This window comes from Musca autumnalis, unplaced genomic scaffold (genome assembly GCF_047663935.1).
Source record: "Musca autumnalis isolate F117 unplaced genomic scaffold, ASM4766393v1 scaffold_5, whole genome shotgun sequence".
NCBI classification, from domain to species: Eukaryota; Metazoa; Arthropoda; class Insecta; order Diptera; family Muscidae; genus Musca; species Musca autumnalis.
In genome coordinates this window covers 196,965,622-196,983,344 of record NW_027412088.1, presented here as the reverse complement: position 1 = coordinate 196,983,344, position 17,723 = coordinate 196,965,622, and the positions used below count along the sequence as shown (strand labels likewise).

The following is a 17,723-nucleotide window of genomic DNA, read 5'->3' as shown; positions in this document are numbered from 1 at the left end:
AGTGATTTCCATAGGAAATATGCTATTCAGCCGGGCTGAATAGTGATTTCCATAGGAAATATGCTATTCAGCCGGGCTGAATAGTGATTTCCATAGGAAATATGCTATTCAGCCGGGCTGAATAGTGATTTCCATAGGAAATATGCTATTCAGCCGGGCTGAATAGTGATTTCCATAGGAAATATGCTATTCAGCCGGGCTGAATAGTGATTTCCATAGGAAATATGCTATTCAGCCGGGCTGAATAGTGATTTCCATAGGAAATATGCTATTCAGCCGGGCTGAATAGTGATTTCCATAGGAAATATGCTATTCAGCCGGGCTGAATAGTGATTTCCATAGGAAATATGCTATTCAGCCGGGCTGAATAGTGATTTCCATAGGAAATATGCTATTCAGCCGGGCTGAATAGTGACTTCCATAGGAAATATGCTATTCAGCCGGGCTGAATAGTGATTTCCATAGGAAATATGCTATTCAGCCGGGCTGAATAGTGATTTCCATAGGAAATATGCTATTCAGCCGGGCTGAATAGTGATTTCCATAGGAAATATGCTATTCAGCCGGGCTGAATAGTGATTTCCATAGGAAATATGCTATTCAGCCGGGCTGAATAGTGATTTCCATAGGAAATATGCTATTCAGCCGGGCTGAATAGTGATTTCCATAGGAAATATGCTATTCAGCCGGGCTGAATAGTAATTTCCATAGGAAATTTGCTATTCAGCCGGCCTGAATAGTGATTTCCATAGGAAATTTGCTATTCAGCCGGCCTGAATAGTGATTTCCATAGGAAATTTGCTATTCAGCCGGCCTGAATAGTGATTTCCATAGGAAATTTGCTATTCAGCCGGGCTGAATAGTAATTTCCATAGGAAATTTGCTATTCAGCCGGGCTGAATAGTAATTTCCATAGGAAATATGCTATGCAGCGCAGTTGAATAGTGATTTCCATAGGAAATTTGCTATTCAGCCGGGCTGAATAGTAATTTCCATAGGAAATTTGCTATTCAGCCGGGCTGAATAGTGATTTCCATAGGAAATATGCTATTCAGCCGGGCTGAATAGTGATTTCCATAGGAAATATGCTATTCAGCCGGGCTGAATAGTGATTTCCATAGGAAATATGCTATTCAGCCGGGCTGAATAGTGATTTCCATAGGAAATATGCTATTCAGCCGGGCTGAATAGTGATTTCCATAGGAAATATGCTATTCAGCCGGGCTGAATAGTGATTTCCATAGGAAATATGCTATTCAGCCGGGCTGAATAGTGATTTCCATAGGAAATATGCTATTCAGCCGGGCTGAATAGTGATTTCCATAGGAAATATGCTATTCAGCCGGGCTGAATAGTGATTTCCATAGGAAATATGCTATTCAGCCGGGCTGAATAGTGATTTCCATAGGAAATATGCTATTCAGCCGGGCTGAATAGTGATTTCCATAGGAAATATGCTATTCAGCCGGGCTGAATAGTGACTTCCATAGGAAATATGCTATTCAGCCGGGCTGAATAGTGATTTCCATAGGAAATATGCTATTCAGCCGGGCTGAATAGTGATTTCCATAGGAAATATGCTATTCAGCCGGGCTGAATAGTGATTTCCATAGGAAATATGCTATTCAGCCGGGCTGAATAGTGATTTCCATAGGAAATATGCTATTCAGCCGGGCTGAATAGTGATTTCCATAGGAAATATGCTATTCAGCCGGGCTGAATAGTGATTTCCATAGGAAATATGCTATTCAGCCGGGCTGAATAGTAATTTCCATAGGAAATTTGCTATTCAGCCGGCCTGAATAGTGATTTCCATAGGAAATTTGCTATTCAGCCGGCCTGAATAGTGATTTCCATAGGAAATTTGCTATTCAGCCGGCCTGAATAGTGATTTCCATAGGAAATTTGCTATTCAGCCGGGCTGAATAGTAATTTCCATAGGAAATTTGCTATTCAGCCGGGCTGAATAGTAATTTCCATAGGAAATTTGCTATTCAGCCGGGCTGAATAGTAATTTCCATAGGAAATATGCTATGCAGCGCAGTTGAATAGTGATTTCCATAGGAAATTTGCTATTCAGCCGGGCTGAATAGTAATTTCCATAGGAAATTTGCTATTCAGCCGGGCTGAATAGTAATTTCCATAGGAAATTTGCTATTCAGCCGGGCTGAATAGTAATTTCCATAGGAAATTTGCTATTCAGCCGGGCTGAATAGTAATTTCCATAGGAAATTTGCTATTCAGCCGGGCTGAATAGTAATTTCCATAGGAAATTTGCTATTCAGCCGGGCTGAATAGTAATTTCCATAGGAAATTTGCTATTCAGCCGGGCTGAATAGTAATTTCCATAGGAAATTTGCTATTCAGCCGGGCTGAATAGTAATTTCCATAGGAAATTTGCTATTCAGCCGGGCTGAATAGTAATTTCCATAGGAAATTTGCTATTCAGCCGGGCTGAATAGTAATTTCCATAGGAAATTTGCTATTCAGCCGGGCTGAATAGTAATTTCCATAGGAAATTTGCTATTCAGCCGGGCTGAATAGTAATTTCCATAGGAAATTTGCTATTCAGCCGGGCTGAATAGTAATTTCCATAGGAAATTTGCTATTCAGCCGGGCTGAATAGTAATTTCCATAGGAAATTTGCTATTCAGCCGGGCTGAATAGTAATTTCCATAGGAAATTTGCTATTCAGCCGGGCTGAATAGTAATTTCCATAGGAAATTTGCTATTCAGCCGGGCTGAATAGTAATTTCCATAGGAAATTTGCTATTCAGCCGGGCTGAATAGTAATTTCCATAGGAAATTTGCTATTCAGCCGGGCTGAATAGTAATTTCCATAGGAAATTTGCTATTCAGCCGGGCTGAATAGTAATTTCCATAGGAAATTTGCTATTCAGCCGGGCTGAATAGTAATTTCCATAGGAAATTTGCTATTCAGCCGGGCTGAATAGTAATTTCCATAGGAAATTTGCTATTCAGCCGGGCTGAATAGTAATTTCCATAGGAAATTTGCTATTCAGCCGGGCTGAATAGTAATTTCCATAGGAAATTTGCTATTCAGCCGGGCTGAATAGTAATTTCCATAGGAAATTTGCTATTCAGCCGGGCTGAATAGTAATTTCCATAGGAAATTTGCTATTCAGCCGGGCTGAATAGTAATTTCCATAGGAAATGTGCTATTTAGCGCGGCTGAATTGTGATTTCCATAGGAAATATGCTATTCAGCCGGGCTGAATAGTGATTTCCATAGGAAATATGCTATTCAGCCGGGCTGAATAGTGATTTCCATAGGAAATATGCTATTCAGCCGGGCTGAATAGTGATTTCCATAGGAAATATGCTATTCAGCCGGGCTGAATAGTGATTTCCATAGGAAATATGCTATTCAGCCGGGCTGAATAGTGATTTCCATAGGAAATATGCTATTCAGCCGGGCTGAATAGTGATTTCCATAGGAAATATGCTATTCAGCCGGGCTGAATAGTGATTTCCATAGGAAATATGCTATTCAGCCGGGCTGAATAGTGATTTCCATAGGAAATATGCTATTCAGCCGGGCTGAATAGTGATTTCCATAGGAAATATGCTATTCAGCCGGGCTGAATAGTGATTTCCATAGGAAATATGCTATTCAGCCGGGCTGAATAGTGATTTCCATAGGAAATATGCTATTCAGCCGGGCTGAATAGTAATTTTCATAGGAAATGTGCTATTTAGCGCGGCTGAATTGTGATTTCCATAGGAAATATGCTATTCAGCCGGGCTGAATAGTGATTTCCAGAGGAAATATGCTATTCAGCCGGGCTGAATAGTGATTTCCATAGGAAATATGCTATTCAGCCGGGCTGAATAGTAATTTCCATAGGAAATGTGCTATTTAGCGCGGCTGAATTGTGATTTCCATAGGAAATATGCTATTCAGCCGGGCTGAATAGTGATTTCCATAGGAAATATGCTATTCAGCCGGGCTGAATAGTAATTTCCATTGGAAATGTGCTATTTAGCGCGGCTGAATTGTGATTTCCATAGGAAATATGCTATTCAGCCGGGCTGAATAGTGATTTCCATAGGAAATATGCTATTCAGCTGGGCTGAATAGTGATCTCCATAGGAAATGTGCTAGTGATTTCCCTAGGAAATTTGCTATTCAGCCGGGCTGACTAGTGATTTCCATAGGAAATTTGCTATTCAGCCGGGCTGACTAGTGATTTCCATATGAAATTGGCTGAATAGTGATCTCCATAAGAAAATTTGCTATTCATAGGAAATCTCTAAATTTCCTTCTTCTTTTTATCTATCTTCTTATCCTTTATAGGCTCCATAACCTTTGCCAACATGGGCATCGCCATGTTGGAACCGTCCTTACCCTTGTGGATGTTGGATAACATGGGCTCAAGCCGTTGGGAACAGGGTGTGGCATTTTTACCCGCCTCCGTAAGCTACTTGATTGGCACAAATCTCTTTGGACCCCTTGGCCACAAAATTGGCAGATGGTTTGCGGCATGTTTGGGCTTGATCATCATTGGTGGCTGTTTGATAATGGTGAGTAAAAATGTTTGAAATTTGTTGGAATTTTCTTTAAGATAATATCTGTTATTGCTGCAGATTCCCATGGCTACTTCCATAACCCATTTGATTATTCCCAATGCTGGCCTTGGTTTTGCAATTGGAATGGTGGACTCCTCTATGATGCCGGAATTGGGTTATTTGGTGGATATTCGACATTCAGCTGTGTATGGTAGCGTTTATGCCTTAGGTGATGTGGCTTTCTGTTTGGGTTTTGCCGTGGGACCGGCCCTAAGTGGTACCTTGGTGAAAACTATTGGCTTTGAATGGATGTTGTTTGGTATTGCCATCATTTGCTTCCTTTATGCCCCGTTGCTGACCCTGCTTAAGAATCCACCCACAAGAGAGGAAAAGAAGGTGGGTACTATTGATGCTGGTGGTGCACCAGCTGCCGAAGAGATTACAACTATACAAGCTACAAGTCCTGCCATTATAAATGACGGTGTCACAAATCCGGCTTTCATCGAAAGTGAAAGACTTTAAGTTGTTGTTTTTTTTATTTTATAAGCTTTTGAAAATTTTTATTTTATTGTAATTTTATGTTTTAATGTTTGGAACATCTGCCGAAGATTCCAATACAGTATTGAATGTTCCAAAAAAATTAGATTTTCTTATAGAAAATACTGTTCTCTAGTTTAATTTTATACCCTAATTTGCCCTTTCTCTATAAGTTTGTATGCCAATAAATATTTTACTTTTTATTAAAATTTTTGTTTTGTTTGAGTTTTATTTTATTATTTGCAAGAAAACTAAATGAAAGTTTTCCTAAACCTTATTCATTATACACCTAATGATAATCATACTAATTTGCCGGTAAAGGTTCAAAATTCCCCTCATTGTCCCACTTTTAACAAATTTCCCTACTCTCATCTCTCTTTCCAGTCTCTCATTGTTGGTGAACGTTCGGCCGTACGCTATGTCACATATCAAAATTATGAAGAAGATGAATAAATGAACTACCCCTCTCTCGGACTCTCTCTTGCTATGAATGAAAATGCCCATGATCTCTAATGAATGGATAAAAATATTTAAAAAAAATTGGAAAAAATCTACAAAAAAATATTTGGAAACTATTTATGATACAACCAACAATATCAGCAATATCATATGAAAATTTATACAAAAAACAAGTACGTTATTCAAATATTTGGTTCAAAAGCTTTTGATGTTGAATTGATATACAAAGAAAACCAAATTTATATATTTACAAATATATTTTTTTTCAAATTGTTGTTGTTAAAGTTCGTGGGAAATCCACGAGAAAAGAAAACTATTAAAAAATACTTAGGAAATTTTTTACATAATTTATTTTCCTTGCAATTGGCCTTAAAAAGCCACAAAAACTACAAAAAAACTATTTATGGTTCGTTAATGCGGGTCTTAAAAGAAATTAAAAAAAAATGAAAACTTATTGAAACCCATGATGATGAACCCCTTGATACTCACCTTGTTACGAATATGCACTATTTAAAAATTTAAAAAAAAATCTACATATAAAAACTCACAACTTTTTGGAACTCTATACCTCGCCTAGAGGTTATGTAAGAGTTTCTTCTATGGAATTCCTTTTACGGATTCCTACTCCCAGTAAAGAAGATAGCCGTCAGAGTAACCATTGGAATTGAGATAATTCAATGTGATTCTAAATGTTAGAGGGATTATTTTTAATTTATTTTATAATTATGTTTTATTCAAAAAAAAAGCTCTCGGGGTAAAGGCAATACATCCACCAACCTAAGAGCACATTTATTCTAGAGCTTATTATCATAATAATGGCCCTATCTTGATTTGGTTGAGAGATATTTTCTTACAATTTACGTCAAATCAATATAGCGTCAATCCCATGGCAGCAGTTTCTTTGCTCCGGATTGACCCGAAACCAAAAGCGTTTGGGCCAGTGTCTACCAACCCAGCATCAAATCCATTCTGCTATAACAACCAGATAGCTTCATTATAATGATAATAAATGCCAGTATAAATGTACTCTAAATGTCATTTTCTTTGACGTTAATAAGATTCGTAATTGCCAAAAAGAAAATCGAGGAGATATGAGAAAAAATATCGGGCTGAAATTTTTACAGTGGATAGCCCTTGGCATCCTGATTACAACGATATATAATTTTCCGGGGGGAAGTTCGTACTTCCCTAGAAATGGGTCTTGACTTTTCGGAAATTTCGTACTTCAACACCTTTAAGGTAGAAACACAATGAAATACGCCGCTTTATCACGCTCAGTTTCATGTAAAAGACTAAAGGCAAAGTACTACCTAATTCAAATTAATTAGACAGCATTTGAATTAGGTAGTACTTGGCCTTTAATCTTTGACATGAAACTGAGCGTGAAAAAAGCGGCGTATTTCATTCTGTTCACACCTTTAGGTTGTTTATGGACACCTCTCTGATCGGGCTGAAAACTTTACCATAGGTAGCCCATGGGACCCTTAACACAACGATATATAATTTTCTGGGGGAAGTCAATACTTCCCGAGATATGAGTCTTGACATTTTACTATTCTAACGTGGGCAATATGGGCATCGTTTTAAAGCTTATGGAGAGTACTTTAATGCACGCACCCTATTTTTATACCTGTTTATAGGAGAATGTATTAAATTGCTGGTCAAAGGCGGCTACTTAGGAAACTTTCAATTTTAAAGAAGGTTTTGATCGCGTAGCCCATTTTTGTCCCTGTCTATAGGAGAAAGTTCCGAAGGCCGGCTACTTAAGAACACTTTTCATTTAAAAGAAAGTTCTGTTCTGTCCACAGCAGAAAGTCTTAATTCCTGGCCGAAGTCCGGCTACTTAAAGCATAGTACACACGGTCCAACAAAACTGACAGTCAACGTACTTTTACGGCAATTTTCTGGCAAATAAAAACTTTTTGTTAGCTAAAAATGATTGAAATACAACATTTAGGGTATAATTTAGTGATTAGGAAAGTAATTATTCAGTTAGACTTTGATATTAACGAAATAGACCTCGATGACTGTCAGTTTTGTTGGACCGTGTGTACTATGCTTAAGAACACTTTGAATTGAAAAGAAATTTTTAATTACCATTATTATTTATCTGCGGCATTGGAAATTACTCTTCGTGAGCTTTAAAACGAGTCCCATATTGCACAGGTTTTAAAAATAATGGTGATAAAATTAAAAAAATCAAGACCCATATCTTGGGAAGTATGAAACACAACCTAAGGCTGTTAAGGTATGGACTTCCCCCGGAAATCTATATATCGTTGTGTTCAGGGTGTCAAGGGCTATCTATTGTAAAAATTTCAGCAGGATCCGAGAGGTGCCCACAAACAACCTAAGGGTGTGCAGTTACGAAATTTCCGAAATGTCAAGGCCTATATCTCGGGAAGTATGGACTTCCCTCCGGAAATCTATATATCGTTGTGTTCAGGGTCCCAAGGTCTACCTACGGTAAAAATTTCGGAACGATCCAAGAGGTGCCCCTAAACGACACTTGTTCCAAGAAACTGACATCCCATTGGTAGTCTTTAGGCGAAGACGGTGAGGATAGAATAATAACATATCACTCTCCTCATATCCTTTGTCTAAAATGCACATTTTCATGACATTTTATTACCTGAAATTACTCGTGTGTGAACTTCAACTAACAACTGAATAGCAATTGTAAGAAGAAGAAGTGTCATCTGTAATCTTATAGCAAATTTACATTAGAACTTCTTGTCGTTTTCTTCTCATTCTATGAGGCTTTATTTTTATTATTCCGGTCAAATTTAACAAGATTTATTATAAATCGGGCAGGTAAATCTGTTTTGTAAAATAAAAATCCAACACTTCCAACAGAAAATCCGGATTAATTAAAAGATGAAAATATACATTTGTATCTTTTGAATCTGGCAATGCTGTCAGAGTGTCATCTGTAATCTTATGACAAGTTTACATTAGAGGCATCTTCCTTTTATGATGCCTTAAGGCATAAACACAATGAAATACGCCGCTTTTTCACGCTCAGTTTTATGTAAAAGACTAAAGGCCAAGTACTACCTAATTCAAATGAATCAGGCAGCACTTGAATTAGGTAGTACTTGGCCTTTAATGTTTTACATGAAACTGAGCGTGAAAAAAGCGGCGTATTTCATTCTGTTCTACCTTTATTTTTATTATTCTGGCCAAATTTAGCTAGATTTGTTTTAAATCCGGCACAAAATCTCCTATTTAACTCGGAATTGTTGAATAAAATTCGTTCACTTCCAGCCGGAATTAATTATAAGAAGATAGTCTTTGTATCTTTTGAATCCGGCAATGATGTCAGAAGGGCCACCTGTAATCTTATGACAAGTTTACATTAGAGCTTCTTGAAGTTCTATCTTCCTTTTATGAGGCTTTAGCTTCGTTCCAGAACTAAAAAGTTTTTACACATTTTGAACATTTTTCCCCGAAATGCGTTCCCGTACACCAAAAAAGTTGCAAAATGTTCACTTCTCTTTGAACAAAAATGGCGCTGAATGGCTCTCTCTTTAGAAACTTTTTACACGACAAATTTGAGCGAGCAAAAATGTGCAACTTGTTTGCCGGCTTCCGATTGGCTGACACGCCGACTTTGACATTTGTTCCAGTTTTTTTGACGTTTCTACAATTTTTTCGTTCCCGTACATTTTGGAAAAATGTGTGCGTTGAACTCATTTTTGACGGTTCTCTCTTTTGCACATTTAACCATTAAAAAAGTACTGGAACGTAGCTAATATCAACTGTTACTTTACGTGCCTTTGGCCTAGGAATATATTTAGTTACATATTATTCGGAATAATTTATTCATTTTCTGTTGTTCTTTGAATCTACATTTCGTCCTATAATATTGATAAGAAATGCTATGAAAAGGTGCTGAATCTCCAAATAAAGGATCGATAATGATATCTCTATATCTGGCAGCTCTACATTACTTTATTTCGTGTGGTTGTTGTTTTTAACCGACACTGGCTGATGTGCATTATGTCACATCTTTAATTTATAATATCTCAATAAGTATAATACTATGTTTACATTCACTCGATTTAATCTGCCAATTCCTTGGTGTATACGTCAAATGAAAACTCATCCGAATTCGTTGGATTTCATTTGACGCTTGAGCAATGGAATTGACAGTTGAAATCGTGGATTTCGTAAATGTAAACATAGTATAAGTTTGAAGTGAATAGCCCATTATTTGCTTAATTCAGAAATTTCGAATTTAACACTGAAAAATTTATGCTAACGCATATCGTGTTACCATCTTTTCGTTTATCGAGAGAGTCGATATTGCCAACCCAAAGACCTGAGCGAAGTTAGCTGTAATTCGAAAATACTATCTACATCTGATATATCTCTACCTCAATGCGTATAAGGCGTATAATAGCTCAATGCGTATAAGGTTGAAGTGAATATTCCATTTTGGCCTAATTCAGAAATTTCGAATTTAACACTGAAAAATTTATGCTAACGCATATCGTGTTACCATCTTTTCGTTTATCGAGAGAGTCGATATTGCCAACTCAAAGTACTGAGCGAAGTTAGCTGTAATTCGAAAATACTGAGCTGCATATTTGAAAGAAATTCTTTAGAAGAAGTTTACACTATCGGTAATTGTCATATGACCTGAAATTTTCCATCGTTATATAGCCGCTAATGTGTGAAATAGTGGGGATTTTCCTTACCCCATTTACTTTACGCGTCCATACCAGCAAAAATGCTGTAAAATTACGTATCCACATTGCCTGCGTGGGTAGATATCGATTGTTTTTATTTCGTGTCATATGGCATTGATAGATAGTGTAAACTACCTCTTAGTTGTACGGCATTTTTCTGTAGACGACTTTAAAGACTTTATCCCAGTGTCAGTTAGTTTTATTAAAAAAATTGTATGTGTTAGTGGACAAAAATTTAAAATACTGAATTTCTAAATATTTAATTTGATATTTGAATTACTTAAATCGATTGGTAACAGAAAGTTTTAGGACAAGTGTTAGCCTGATTTCGATTATCGAGGGAGTCGATATTGTCAACCCAAAATTATGTGAGAAGTTAGCTGTGATTCGAAATTGCTGAACTGGATCTTCACCGAAACTTCTTTAGTTGTTTTGTATGATCTTTTTATATGGGACGTGTACTTATTTTTAAAATAGTCAGCTACAGAGTTGGGAACACTTTATTTAATTAACCTTTCTGAAATTCAAATTTTTTATTAATATAAGGAAAGGAATTGAAAGTAGTGTACTTACTGAGGGAAGATCACAGGGACTTTCAGACGTTTGGTATAACCCCAATTCGTCTTGGGAATTGCATTTCGCGTTGCCAAATAAAAACCACCACATAAACACGATATAGGTGATGTAAATCACCGCGAAAGCAATGTCGTTTTGTTAATGTTCTTAGGCAGCATGGAACGTGACTCCAAGGACGAAACGTTAAAGCCGATATCATAATAAAGGTTTGGTATTGTTATCGATGATGCGTGTTACAAAAAAAAAAAAAACATGAGGTTGCTTCGGAGCAGTTTGGCAGCGCTTTAGCTGTCTTCGTGTTTCATTTTTTTAGCAGCACGTAACGCCGAGTTCAAAACCAAACGTTTATTCTGATTCGGGTTTTGGCAGCACGAAACATATTTCGCAGAACGTAAAGTTTCTTTAGAGTCTGGCTTAAATCATCTCTCGCGTCATATTCTAAATTGATTGGTGACGTTGTTAGACTCTGTAAATATAAATAAATTCAATATTTATTGTAACTTTTGAGAGCAAATTACCTGGCATACACCGACGATCAGTGTTAATTTTCACTTTCTTCCCATTGTTCAATGTGATAAGGATTTGCAATATGTTGAAGTAGAGAAAATTTAGCTAATTTGCTTGCTTTAAGAAACCGCTAAAGTACATAGGTTCTAGTTGAATAGACTTTTTCCTTTTTTGATTTTCTTTTTTATGCGTCCCTACGTCTTACCCTCAACGTTGCATCAATTTAACTTTTTCAGCAAATAAATTTATGTTTATTTTGAAAGGTAATTTGGACCAAAATGTACGGTGTTTTCTCCCGAAATGGCAATTTGTCGGCCTCCTAAAGGTTGGCAATATGTTGTACAATTGTGATGGGTAACGGCATTTATACCTCTTAAAACTATGAAATTTTTGTAAAATTAAATGTTTAGTAGATAATTTGGGAGTTGATTTCAAGAGACTATTACTTGTTGTGGGAGAACCGCAAAGGTTAATGGTGGAGTAATTCAAATTATCATTTTTCTCGTTAGCAGTTGAGATACAACTTTCTGCAGAAGATTTTTTCATAGATTTATTACTACCCTGCCATGTAAGCAAAGAAGGCATTCTATCACAGGAACTCAAGGAACGCCTTTGAGAGAATTGTTGCTGCGAGTTGCCATAAATATTGTTCAAAATCTTTAAATGTTCTCTTTGTTTATCCTTCAAACTGACTATGTTATGTTGCGAAGATTCTGGATTATCCTTATTTTCTCTTTTAATGTTCAATGTCAGGGAACTTTTTGCTCTTCTTCGGTTCAAAGAGTATTGAGAGTTACTCGCTTGATCTTCTTTTTGGGAGAAAATATTTCCTTGCTGCTTTTCAATGGCAAATTTCGATAGGCTTTTGTCATTTAACAAACTTTTAGAAGATGAATTAATATTTAGCTGTATATTTGAGTGCTTCGAAAAATTGTTCTCTTGATTGCTGGGATTTGATCTCATATCAGCTTTGGAAGTTGGATCTCTTGCAATTTGTATGGTTAAATTCTCAGAGAGAGAATCATCGTTTAAACTCTTGATATTAATGTTTATTTCACAACCAGATCCCACGCTGATTTTTCTTTTCAAAGAACTACCTCGCGGAAGATCTAGGCGGGATTGATGAGAATTTGTTGGGGAACTTGGAGTTGTATTATACTGCAAATTCGAAGTATTGGTTTGAGGAAATCCCGAGGACTTTCCATCCACATTGAAAATGGAGTTACTTTTTTTATAAAGCGAAGACTTGTTTACATTTCTCTGGGCTTCGATATTACTCTCAGTATAGGATCGCTTATATGCCGTTCTCTGAGATATGTTATCGTTGGGAAATCTTGGATGGTTAAACGTTTTCGTGGTACTGCCATCTTTAGAAATGATTCCTTGGTTAAATGTTCTTTGAAAACTTTTCACATTAGTTTCACGAGATAAAGATGGATTTACCCTTCGAGATTCGAAAGTAGAACTTGTGGATATTGCATTAAAGTTATGAGAGGTATGAGAACGCTTGAAATTGTACGATGATGTTCCTAGAGATTGCCTTGCAGATGAGGATGAAAGTGACGGCGGTTTCAAATTCCATTGAGATTTTGTTGCATTGGCAACATGAGATGGATTATTTGCACAAGTATTATTTGAAGAAATTGAACTGGTATAATAGGGAGCCACATTTTGTAGGAAACTTTTTCGCCGTTTGTCATAAAATTTCGTTGAGTTATTTTCATTTTTCTCTCCATGTTTCTGTCCAGATTTTGAGAAAGCCTCATTATAATAGAACGTATCAAATTTCTTCTTATCTCTTTGCTGCACATCCGAATATTTCGGTTTTAGGGGAAAATTTGGTCTTTCAGCGTACCGAAAGTTGAACGATTGAATTTTGAAAGGATCTTTTTCAAATGGATCAGCATTTCTACGAGCCTTTATTTTGGTTTGTGTCGAATTAAATTCTCCTAAAGTAACTAGAATGGGAGGAATAGGATATAAAGAGATTAAAAAATAGTGAGTCTCCTGTGGAACTTACAAACATTACGTGCCCGATTTAAGCTCATTTTAAAAACAAAAATATGGAACCAAAACTTTAATTAAAACAATTTTTAATCAAAATAAAAACAAATTCAACTTGTCATGGGAAAACTTTGAAAAAACTCCAGGGTTGGAAAGTTTACTTAGCTTGTGTTTACATTGGATAAATTGTCGAATTATGCATACAGGGGCTAAATTCTGTTTCTATGAAAATGTGAAATGAAAACTTTTATAAAGTTAAATGAAAAAAATATAAAGTCCCGGTCCACACTAGCGTGAATTTCATTAAAAAATTTCATGAAATAAGGTGTTCTTAAATCGAATTCACCACTACTGGTATTTTATGATTTTACTTTAATATGGAGGTCGATCTAGAGACGCATAATTTCATGAAATTTTTTCAATGAAATCACTCTAGTGTGGACCGGTACTAAGGAAATAGGTTTCATTTCAAATTTTCATAGTACAACAATCCAGCCCTTAGTAAAATACAAAATAAGTGAAAGAAAAATAATAAAAAATATACTGGTCGGTTCCAGCACTGCATGAATCTATATTTTTTCAACATTATAAAGGACAAATTTTTATCGTAGTAAAAATTGTTAGATTCTTGCAGGTTTTTTATTAGACAGGCAGGCATTTTTATTATTTATTAAAATGACGTAAACATCACAAAGGTAATTTTATTCTTTTGTTTAACATGGTTACTACGATTTAAACCATTATTTTATTTTAGAAATTCATTGAATTATGTTTACACATTTGAATGGAGCTCTGATGGCGAAGGGGGTTTAGATTGGCTTCAAATCCACCAAACCCCCGGATAAAAATCTTCTTTAACAAAATCAATTTTTATTAAAAAACTCTAAACTATATAACAAATCTATAAACTAATATAATAACTATAAATTTATAGCAAAAAATATATATTTTGTAGAAAAATAGTAGCAACATTTTTGCTATTTAGCTTAATTTTCAAAACATAACCATTAAAAAATCTATGTATGTAAAATTATATAGCACAAGTTATCTGACACAAAAAGGGAATAAAGTAGTTTAGTCTATAAGAAATTTACTAATATTTAAGAAACAAAACACGCTAACGAAATTGAGCAGTATTATAAAGTTTATGGTTTTTATGGGATTTTCAAGCAAAACTTTTGAATGGCTGCAAATTTTTTGCTAAGAAAATTCCAAACATTTAAAAAACAAGAAATTTAAATTTTAACATTTCATGAAACTGTTAACACACACACAGAATAATGGCAATGCCACATGCTTAAGCTTCGTTCACATCGACTTTATTTTAACAAACGACTTAAAATGTTGCATTTCATCAAACTTTTAACCACAGAATATGTGCGTCTGGTTACTTGCAAGTTCTTGCTAGAAGAAATTTCTTCTGCAAAAACTTGCAAGTTTTCAATGAAGAACAGAGAGTTAACAGACAACTTTCTGTATTATTGTACAAATTGTTGCGAACTTTTGAGCAAGGCGATTTTAAGAAGGTGATCCAAAAGGCAAAATTCAGGTCGTAGTCTTCATTTGCTGTCAAAATTTTTTGCGCGAAATATCCACAAAAGATAGAAGAAAAAGTTAAATATTCTTCACTAAGCTTAAATAAAGAAAGTTGTAAACACAAATTCTTGATAGAAATGAAATAATTGTTATTTATTATTGATTAAAAATATGTTTTGACAGCAAATGAAGACATCAGTTGGTATTGTTGTATCACCTTCTTTCTTTCACCATGCTTTTGAGTAACCGGACAGACCTAATGATGGCAATGCGCTGAAACAAGTAAACACAAAGTGATGGCAATGTCACTTGCTGTTAAGCTACGTTTACATCGACGTTCGGACGCATAGAGGTTTTAAAATACAAATTGAAATAAATAACCAATCAAACAAAACAAATTGAATATAATTTTTGAAATGCCATTGAATTTGCGTCAAATAAAATATTGTTCGTTAACAAAGCCTGCATGGATCTACTATTTTTGAAATTTATAAAAGATAAATTTGTAAAAAAATCGAAAATAAAAGATTCTTACAGGTTCTGGAACAGGCAATATGTTTTTTACAAGTGCTATATGCTCACTAATACCACTCTAGTGTGACATTCGACTAATATAAACTCAGTTTTTTTCTTTAACGACATTCAATACCTAATTAAATCCCTTCAAATCACTTCAAACAAAACTTGATAACAACTATAACCACTTTAGATTTCCTATTAAAAAGTATTGGTCTGTTCCAGAACTACTATTTTTTCAATTTTTTTCGATAGCATAACGGAAAAATTTTTATCATAGTAAAAAATTGTAGATTCTTGCAGGTTTTGGAACAGAGCAAATGTAACCACATATTTAAAATATGTGACTTTTCAATGAACACGTTGTATTTGGCTGATACAAATGTCATTGGAAAAGTTATTGAAATTACAGATTCAACATTGAAGGTAAATGTGGATATTATTAATAAAAAAATCCAACGATTAGTGATCAATTCATTCTTGCTAAGCATGTTTGTGTCAAGACAGTGATGCGTCTTCTCACCATTTTTAACATAATCGAGCTCAACACGAATACTATATCGGAAATCGTTTATAATGTGTCACTTTTTAGCACTACTGATATGAAATCAGCAGCTTAGCTCAAGCTTTGGATTTAAAATGTAATTTTCATAAAATGTCATAAATAACATGAAAGCAACAGGAAAAAAAAATGCGTCAGATTGAATGAGACAAATATACCAACAAATGCTATGTTTACATTTACGAAATCCACTCGATTTCAACTGTCAATTCCTTTGCTTATACGTCAAATGAAAACTCATTTGAAATCGATTGGATTTCATTTGACGTTTGGGCTATGGAATTGACATTTGAAATCGAGTGGATTTCGTAAATGTAAACATAGTAAAAGCAAATATTACGACCACATTAAAATGCCTAGACTAGTTTCATGAAATTATGTGTTTTCGCATAGTCCACACTGAAGAAATTTCACTGTGAAAATTAAATAGAATTAGTCATGAGGGAGATATTTTGAAAGTTTTCACGTTTAAAATTAAAAGAGTAAAGAAACAGACTTATTGAGAAAACGTAAATCATGAGGAAATTTTTTCTCAAATTTAACAATCATTTGATATTTAGAAGCGTATTTTGATATTTTTATAATATCCAATAATATTTAAAGAAAATACTATCAAACGTTATGTGACAATTTTTTGGCTGAAATTGAGACATAATAACGGTAGTTTTCTGTAGATATTTTCAGTTTGCTTCTTCAAATGACCGAATTTCCAATTAATCTTAAACAATTAATTTTTTCGATCATCTCGAATTACATTAGACAAGTTTGGCTGAGGTAATTCTAACTTTTTCAGAGAGTTGAAGGAAAGTTATTCAAACGACCTCATACAAGGCTAGATGGTCTGGCTACAACATGCTTGTTTGTCATTTTCAAGTGGAGTGTATTAAAGATAGATCCCTGTTCAATTAAATATCTCTATCCTCTACACACGCAACGCACACCAAGAAATACACTATCTTTATTGAAAATCAGCTTGTTCGCTACGTGAAAACACAGCATTAATTACTAGTTTATTTCCTTTACTCCTAACGGAATATAGGGCTTCTACAAAGCTGCAGTCCATCTCACTGGGTTTGAAATTGATGATACTCAAATTTATTTGATTGATTAATCAAAAGACTGTACAATCTGGAATTCGCTATTGGAACGCCAATAAAGCTCTAGATAGAGCCGCAAATTGCGTAAGAAATCATATACATTGTACAGACTACCTAAGGACATACTGTAGATTCTAAGTTTAGTGATTAGTGTCAAGTGTACAAATGACTTACATATAAAAAAGGCAAGATTTGGGCTACTGATGTAGATGTCAATACAATATCGGGAACATGTATGTAGTTAAAACTTAAAGACATAACGTCAAATAGCTGAAGAATGACATGAGAATTCTGACATATTTATTGACGTGAAATAATCCATTTATTGTCAATAAATTTCAGAATGTGAATGAAAGTAGTTTTATATAGAGAAAATAGTTCTGTGCGTTCTGTGATACATTCTTCAGATGTAAAAGACAGACATTGGTTCTATAAAGCAGGCTATAATGATCACGATTAAGTACACATGTGTCATTATACAGCACGTCACACTGTGGGCGAAATTCAAATCTAGCGGAGCAAAAGTCCGAAAACTGACCTTATGTTATATGGAAATAATTAATGGCGTCCTGTTCTAAACATCTTGCGGCACCCGAAAACAATAAACAAATTTGTATTTTATTGTAGTTGGCTGTTATAGCGGTACATACATTGGGAGTTTTTATTCGTGATTGCTAAATCGACTTTTTTGGTATTTGTTTTGAT

The 17,723-nt window shown here is 35.1% G+C and overlaps 2 protein-coding genes across 14 annotated transcripts in view; one reads left to right on the top strand and one right to left on the bottom strand.

Moving 5' to 3' along the window:
• Vmat (Vesicular monoamine transporter) overlaps nt 1–5,839 on the top strand; it is a 111,260-nt gene extending 105,421 nt beyond the window's left edge. For 7 of the 12 annotated variants that reach the window (XM_073957621.1, XM_073957622.1, XM_073957620.1 and 4 more), the window contains 2 exons: nt 4,319–4,545; nt 4,609–5,276. In XM_073957621.1, the coding sequence (XP_073813722.1) occupies nt 4,319–4,545; nt 4,609–5,052 (671 nt within the window). In that variant the 3' untranslated portion in view covers nt 5,053–5,276. Of the gene's footprint in view, nt 1–4,318; nt 4,546–4,608; nt 5,277–5,451 lie in introns of those variants that run through there. The other 5 variants (XM_073957632.1, XM_073957628.1, XM_073957630.1 and 2 more) reach the window with 1 other exon arrangement.
• A 4,566-nt stretch (nt 5,840–10,405) lies between these two features.
• LOC141387481 (uncharacterized) lies at nt 10,406–16,088 on the bottom strand. Of its 2 annotated transcripts, XM_073957310.1 has the most exons (6): nt 13,324–16,088; nt 11,750–13,261; nt 11,509–11,682; nt 11,315–11,433; nt 10,794–11,262; nt 10,406–10,737 (listed from the first exon to the last, which is right to left on the bottom strand). In XM_073957310.1, the coding sequence occupies exons 1-3, from the start codon at nt 13,349–13,351 to the stop codon at nt 11,555–11,557; spliced, it is 1,668 nt and encodes a 555-aa protein (XP_073813411.1). In that variant the 5' UTR covers nt 13,352–16,088; the 3' UTR covers nt 10,406–10,737; nt 10,794–11,262; nt 11,315–11,433; nt 11,509–11,554. The 2 variants fall into 2 exon arrangements, with proteins under 2 accessions (XP_073813411.1, XP_073813410.1); XM_073957309.1 differs by having other exon boundaries at nt 11,315–11,682; nt 13,324–16,087.
• Nucleotides 16,089–17,723: the final 1,635 nt, after the last annotated feature.

Excerpts from the sequence above, each read along its gene's own strand:
- LOC141387481 (XM_073957310.1), bottom strand. The coding sequence starts at position 13,351 with ATGAGCTTAAATCGGGCACGTAATGTTT. Across the intron at positions 13,262-13,323 it reads AAATCGGGCACGTAATGTTT|TTACTTTAGGAGAATTTAAT; the intron begins GTAAGTTCCACA and ends CTCCCATTCTAG. Across the intron at positions 11,683-11,749 it reads TTGCGGTTCTCCCACAACAA|TTTTAAGAGGTATAAATGCC; the intron begins GTAATAGTCTCT and ends AAAATTTCATAG.